The sequence below is a fragment of the Ips typographus genome, linkage group LG12 (assembly GCF_016097725.1).
Source record: "Ips typographus isolate SLU linkage group LG12, UJ_Ityp_2.0, whole genome shotgun sequence".
Classification (NCBI taxonomy): Eukaryota; Metazoa; Arthropoda; class Insecta; order Coleoptera; family Curculionidae; genus Ips; species Ips typographus.
In genome coordinates, this window is record NC_138433.1 from 7,046,445 (window position 1) to 7,053,912 (window position 7,468).

The 7,468-nt window shown below is 39.2% G+C and overlaps 1 protein-coding gene and 1 long non-coding RNA gene across 2 annotated transcripts; one reads left to right on the forward strand and one right to left on the reverse strand.

Moving 5' to 3' along the window:
* Window positions 1-1,775: 1,775 nt before the first annotated feature.
* On the reverse strand, window positions 1,776-3,429 carry LOC145736209 (uncharacterized). Its single transcript, XM_081990512.1, has 4 exons — window positions 2,667-3,429; window positions 2,077-2,237; window positions 1,852-2,019; window positions 1,776-1,802 (listed from the first exon to the last, which is right to left on the reverse strand). Exons 1-4 carry the CDS (start codon window positions 3,427-3,429, stop codon window positions 1,776-1,778), a joined length of 1,119 nt encoding a protein of 372 aa, XP_081846638.1.
* Window positions 3,430-4,637: 1,208 nt separating this feature from the next.
* Window positions 4,638-6,530, forward strand: LOC145736506 (uncharacterized). Its single transcript, XR_014179985.1, has 3 exons — window positions 4,638-5,243; window positions 5,310-5,431; window positions 5,915-6,530. It is a non-coding gene; the product is annotated as an uncharacterized LOC145736506 (long non-coding RNA).
* Window positions 6,531-7,468: the final 938 nt, after the last annotated feature.

Below are 7,468 nucleotides of genomic sequence, written 5' to 3' on the forward strand. Positions count from 1 at the left end.
TTAGTGACAGTTGTCACGTGATTGCAGAACACTATTTAGTTAAATGTCACGTGATAATTGTCAAAATAACTGTCATAAATCTCAAAAATACGTTTTATTATCAAATACTGCAAGAAAACGTTTCTAAATCCTGATTTCTAATTTCTTTGAGAGATTTTTTTAAATCGGCCAGGTACGGCCCTGATATTTGGTACAAACCGGGCACAGTAAGTGTCAAATTTAGAGCCAAAGGAAAACTGTAGAAATAAAATCGTTGAGGCCGATTTTTGCTTGCACTAAGTGGCCAACATATCGTAAAACCCATTGGCATAGTGGTGGTGTTTCAGGCAAATTTGACCCTTACGAAAATTCAGTCATTTCCAAAATGGGTTTTTCAAGAAATTTATATGCATTGCATCGTAGTAGACCTAGTAGCTCATGTAACCGTGTTTTCCTAATTTTCTAGGGTCAAATTTGCCCTAACCACTCAAAACGGGTTTCTGGGGCACCCTGTCTGTAAATAACACGCGTATTTGTAACACTTTGTATTGTGGAGATAAATTTTGAATTTAAATATCGCGGTTTGTAACAGCTGATAGATGTCAACGTCAGTTGTCACGTCAAGTCATTTTTTCGACGGTTAAGCCGGGTTCAGAGTTCCGCAACAGTATGAGGTATCAGATAAAAAGTAAGCGGTAGCTTGACGTAAGGATACAGAGTATTAACAGTTCCGTAAGGTAAAAAAAAGTGTTGTTCTTGTCTGCTTTTTTTACACATGCGTGGACGACGTGATCCAATTTTTTATTCTGTCATGTTGCCAAGCCCGTCACTTTATTCCATATATTTACTTTATTTTCTGAAAAATGAAAAATGGATGTTGATGATAAAATAATTATTGCTGGTGTGGTCCTGTGTTGTTAATTACTAAAAAAATCAAAAAGAAAGAGAACAGTAAAAACTCGTTTGATAAATAAGCAACGGGATAAATTAGGGTTTTATAAAAGCTATTTTATTCCCATGAAACATAATGACAGTGAACAGTTTTTTAAGTGCACCCGAATGAGTGTAAATCTATTTGACTAACTATTGGAAAAGTTGACGCCATATTTAACAAAACGCAAACTACCCGATACAATATGCCCTGAACCACGGCTAGCTATGACTTTGCAGTAAGTAAATACATGTCGACAACAGGTATATACAGAAAGTCTTAACTGAAGTAATCAAATTTTTCTAGCTATTTTTCACAAGGATCTTCCATGCAATCTATAGCTTGGAAGTATCATATTGGCCACTCTACAGTGCATGCCATTGGAAAGGAGACCGCAAGTGCCATTTGGGATGTTTTATCAAAAACATATTTAAAACCTCCATCTAAAGAAGAAGATTGGCTGAGTATAGCAAAAGATTTTGATGAAATGTGGAATTTTCCCCACTGTCTTGGTGCTTTGGACGGAAAGCACATTCACATACAAGCCCCATCACATAGCGGTAGCATGTATTTCAACTATAAAAAATCATTTAGCATTGTGCTAATGGTAATCCCCTGTTATTAATAATATCTAAAAACAAGGCCACCCCTGGCATTTCTTTGAATAATTGTTCCATCAAGCGCTGGAACTGCGCCGGTGCGCACGAAACTCTAAAAGGTAGTCGATTATATTGAAATAATCCTCTATGTGTACTGATTACCGTATATCGTCGCGATTCAGGGTGCAACAGTATCTGTTGATAAGCTTGACTAAGATCAATTTTAGAAAATTGTTTTCCCCCTCTCATTTTATTAAATAACTCATCTACCCTTGGAATTGGATACTGGTCAGCTATAATAAACGGGTTAATTGTAATCTTAAAATCACAACAAATTCTCACACTGCTATCATCCTTTTTCAAAATGGGGACAATCGGTGTCCCCCATTCCGAAAACTCAACGGGTGATATGATATTATCATTTAACAATCGATCCAGTTCATCGTCGACTTTATCTTTCAATGCAAAAGGTAGTGGTCGCGGCTTAAAGAATTTTGGAGTTGCGTTTGGCTTTAAATTCAATTTGATCTGAAAATGCCTAAATAAACCAAGATTGCCAGAAAATACCGTCGAAAATTCATGTTTCAGCCTGCAAATTTCATTTGACTCTAGATAATTGACTTTTTCTATCTCTTGAAATCCTAAGTTGTACTTGCGTATAAAATCCCTTCCTAACAAAGCAGGACCGTCCCCCGACGGTATATAAAAATCTAAAGTAGCGTTTCTGTCTTTATACATAACATTTAAATTTAATTTTCCTAATGATTTTATTTTATGACCCGAAAAATTTAGCAAAGTTATGGTCGTTTCGCTTAATTTCTGTTCGCAAAAATAAGGTTGATACAGATTATATGGCAATATGGACACAGCAGCTCCCGAATCTAACTGAAACTTTACCATTGTTCCATTCAGGGCAATCTCCACAAAAATAGGTTTATCCATATCAGAACAAATTAAAAAAACCGGCATATTATCTGTTTCTACATCCTTATCATCTACGTCAAAAAAATGCATATCTCTACTGGTATTCATGTCTTTGAGAGCCGTACACGCAGCTCTAATATGACCGCGACGTCCGCAATTGTTACAAATATAATTTTTATACGGGCATAGATTTGCAAAATGTGATGATTTGCCACAACGAAAACAACGCTTACCACCGTCGCCGCCTTGTGCGCCTCGGCATGAAACCCCGTTGCCGCTGCCAAAAACATGATCACGTGACACCTCTCTGTCATTTCTCAACCGTTGGGGTTGAAGATAAGTTTCTCTGCCTTGTGCGATGTTGCGACTAGTGCTGCTATTTCCTTGAATAGACGATTCCCGCCGCCCTACAGACATCTTGAAAACCTCTGACTCCAGCTCTGTTTTGATCACCGCAGGACAGGCTGCCGCTTCTTTAATTCCAATCTGAGTAGCCTCTTCAATACGCGCTGCCTCTACTGCTTTACTAAACTTAGCATTCGCTTTCAAACTATACAGAGCATTTTTTATTTTTCCATCACTGTAGTGGTTTATAAAAATATCCGTAAGTTTAGTCTCTAATGATTCGGCAAACTGACAATTATTTGCTAAACCTTTTAATCTGGTACTCCATTCCTGTGCAGTTTCACTCTCTTCTTTATAAGCAGCATAAAACTTGCCCCTTTCAACCCAAACTACATTTTTGACCTCATAGTAAGCATCGAAATAACCCACTAAATCTTTATAAGAGCAATCTTCGGGTTTGTATGGCACACATAAGTTGGTTAGCAATATGTATGCGTCTTCAGTTAAACAACACAGCAGCACGGCGCGTTGCATTGCTTCCTTGATCTCTTTTGCAATAAAATATTGCGTCAATCTGCTGTGAAAAATTTTCCAATCACTGGACTTTGCATCGAAAACAAGATTGATGCCGATGTCTCCGACACCTGCCATTTTGTTTAACGTTGGTTGTCTTTAGCACTATTTAAATTTCAATCGTCTTTTCACTGGGAATTTTGACACTCGACTTTACTATACATAGTAACATATTTTCGAACTGTTACACACTTGATACATCACATATGATGTATCCCATCCTCGTCGCCAGTATAATGTACGACAAATAAGACTACCATTTTAAACTAAACTGTCTCCTTTAATCCCTCGTTTCCAACTGACCGACCCACAAGTGCTATAAATAACTGATAAACCTAAACTAATAAATTCCATTGGATTCGGACCCTAACATATTTATGTTCATATACTACATGGTTTGTGTAAAATTTCCACCATTTTTAGTTTTTTAAAGTTTTGTTCCTCGGCTGGCATGTCATCTAGAGTTAATCCAATGTACTGACCAAAAGCAAGATTTTTTGATGGTTGCTGCTTCTCCACTAGGTAGCTCTGCAGCATGTTCAGGGTTTTTTCTACTTGGGGACCTGTGGTGGTAGTCTTTTGTGGTTTTTGTTGCTGAACCTTTGAGGTACTAGGAGTGGAGTATTGACCAACAGCGGCAACAGCTGGGTTGGGTTTGTCAATCTTTTGTTGCTTCGCTGGTTGTGGAACATCTTCTTCACTCTCCTCAATGTCCTCCTGAACTGCTTCAATGCTCACTATATCTCTTGGTGAAGTAATTTCCGAGTATGTATCAAAGACTCTCTAAGTCGGACTCTGCATATCTCTCGGAGACATCAGTGGAGATGAAAGAGTAGTTGATGATTGGCTTATGTTAGAAGCCACAGAGCTGGGTCGACTAATGCTGTCTTGAAAAGCCACCTGACTAAGGTTTGATGTTCGTCTAAAAGCAATACATATAAAGTTATGGTTGTAGGACTTCAATAAATCATTTATCACATACTTCCTGCTTAGCATGTGCTTTGCCATAAAGTTCATGTACCGATGATGGCCAAGCACTTTCAGGTTGTGGAGCTCCTGAACCGGATGGACAACAAACAATAGTTTTCCTTTCTTTGCTATACCGGTATCTCAAATTCTTCCATATCCTTTGAGCATCACTCACTGAAAAAATAAACCTGTATGGTCACATCTCTCTTAAAACTTTCTAGTCACATACCTGTAATCGCCATGGCGGCTGATATGGCTTCCCAGGCCAAATCTTTCCTACCCACATCCTTGTGAGGGACGACGGGACGAGGGTTGACAAGTTGACAGATAAATATAAAATTAGACCACGGCAACACCGCGCACAGCTGATCAAAAATGACATTTAAAAGTGTCCGAAAGCAGTCGGTCATTCCGGATCGTTTACGATTAGGTAGCGGTACCGGTATGAAATGAAATTAATTCATTTCTTGTTGCATATATTTTACCTCATACCTCTTGCGGATCACTATGAATGGATGTATTACTTACCGATAGTTTAATCTACCTGTCGTTCAAACGGCGTCGGGCGGCGTCGCCCATCCCTCGGTTCGCAAGATGGGGCGGAATGCAACCCAGCCCGCGACCCAGACGTTCCGCGCGACGCGGACAATGGACCGACTGGAACGAGGAGTAGACGACCCGCAGTACAAGGGTAAAACCGTCGCGGCCCGCGAACGACCCGAATCGTCGTCCCCTCGCTCCCCGCTCACCATTTGGGGGGCGAGCTCCCCCGCTTCAGCGTACGGCGGTGGCCGATTGTTGTCCTCTGTAAGGGGTGCCTCTGTGGGATTTGAACGCGTATTATAGTTGTGAGGCACACGACGCGACGTACTCTTTTGACTTTCCCAATACATGGTTGCAGGGTATTATCGCGCCTATTGAAGGTAAGTGCTGTTTTTTATATTCCCTTTCCTTTCCTTTCTCTTTTGTGGTAAAGTAATATTTTTAAGGGATGCCAGGAGCAGTTAACGTGATGCTACCTCCACGTGCAGAAAAGAAAAGGAATAAACCAGCAGGAAGCTGAGTATAGCGATCCTAAAATGATGGAACACCTATTGTGTCACCAGAGCAGGTGCGTCATAAAAAAAAAATTATAGTCTCTATTCGTACACAAATTAAGTGACTCCAATCGAACACACTCCAACGTTTCACTACCCGGCTTTACTAAGGTTACATTAGGGGCCCATTAATAATGGAAAATTAATTAATAAGAAAATTAATTAGAGTTAATCAATTCCGAAAAGACAAAAATTAGATCCCGTAAAGAAAAGATAAACTTTGTTATCTAAAATGACAACACGGGGCCAGACTTGAATTAATTACGTATTTAAAAATGGAAAAATAACCTACTACGAATAAATAAACTCTAAACGCAACAACACTTGAAAGTGGCCTCTCAATTACAGGTAGGCAGTTAAGCAACCCTTCTTTGGGGTGTCTTTGTATACTATGCTACACTTAATAGCAAAACACTGCACTCCTAGCTAAATGAAAAGACTGCAACCCCCAAAATGTAAACAATACTATTACTAATACTGTAAACTTAATATTCTAGGTTTGGTTAGTGATTTAGCCAACTTTAGTGACTAAAACCCCTTAATTGGTGGCTGCAGCGCTATACTGGACGACCCGTGGATTACAGGACGTCCACCGGATCCAATCAGAGCTGGAAAGGCAAAAATTACCCCTACTTTTGTTAAACGAGGGTTGCAGAAACCTCTAAACAATTAACACTAATAAAAAGGGACCTCAATGGTTGCAAAACCCAATCGGGCAGCTAATGCTCTATTTTTCCCCTTCTCTTCCTTGCCTCTTTCTCCTAAAACCTGAAATCGTTACCGTCTTTAATATTTTTTTCCTTCGCTCCTTTGCTCCCTCAGCCCCCAATCAGACGATTACGTCACTCAGAGGATGCTCAGAGGGTTTCTTTTTGGGGGCACACGCACACAACCGATCCAAGTACACCCCCGGGGGTGGGCAAACAAAAAAAAATGTATCACGCGCTACGGACCGCTATTTGACCTTCAGCAACCTTCCAGAACCTTCTATACTCCCTTTTTAATTAGGAAAATGCAAATCAAGTTGCTAATTCTGAAAGCCTACCAAAAGGACGTGCAATCTGCGATTCCACGCACACGAGATGACGGCCACGGTTACTTTTTCGAACAGAAAAAAAACGACTTTTCCGCGAATAAAATTCGGTTTTAAGCAAAATAATTTTTTCACGTGTCTTTATTCCACGACGTTTTAATCTGTATCTCGGACGAAAAATTCCAGTATTTCGTTTTTTGCACAATATTCCAGCACGTAGCAATAACAAAATTACACTTCCGTACAAGTAACGGCCTCCCGCGGCTATCCCCAACATATCCAACATTTGGCAACAGATCGCAATGAAATTATTGATTTTTCCCTGAAGCACAACCCCGCCATCACGCATCGGAAAACTATGTTTTCACGACATACCTACTGCTTATCGGTACCTGATACCTCATACTGTTGCGGATCTCTGAACCCGGCTTTAGTCCGTATCTGTCAGAATAAGGCGGGACAGAGGGAGAAGTGTGGTTAGAACTAGGAGAAGCACATTACTATTACGATTAGGAGTTTTTTTTAGTTGTTTGAGTCCCATTATGACTGTAATGAGCTCTGGTGCAGGAAGAAAGGAAAGGTAGATTTTGGTTTATTACTCTTACTAATACTTTGTTTACATCTATTTACAAATCCCCGTTTGGGATGTAGAGATGTGAATTAAAGTAACGTTGTCAAAAGAATGATTAAGAATGAATTTTTGTACCTAAAAATTAGGGTATTTATATCTAGTGGTATACATCTAGAAGGGCTACAGTTCATTCCGATACTATAATTACATTTTAAGTTACAGATAAATGAGTCATTATACGAACCCTGAACCTTTTCTATTCTTTCTTAAACTAATAGTAATTATAATATTTACGAAAATATTAGTATGTTGACAGAGGGTTATCATAGTCATACTTAGAAGATTATACAAATACAAATATATCAACTAAATATACAAATAAGACAATTAATGGTTACTATATTGATGGTACATTACACTTACTCCCTTAGAGTTAATGAACTAAAC

Excerpts from the sequence above, each read along its gene's own strand:
- LOC145736209 (XM_081990512.1), bottom strand. The coding sequence starts at position 3,429 with ATGGCAGGTGTCGGAGACATCGGCATCAATCTTGTTTTCGATGCAAAG. Across the intron at positions 2,238-2,666 it reads CGCACAAGGCGGCGACGGTG|ACAGAAACGCTACTTTAGAT; the intron begins GTAAGCGTTGTT and ends TTATGTATAAAG. Across the intron at positions 2,020-2,076 it reads TGAAACATGAATTTTCGACG|CCAAACGCAACTCCAAAATT; the intron begins GTATTTTCTGGC and ends TTGAATTTAAAG.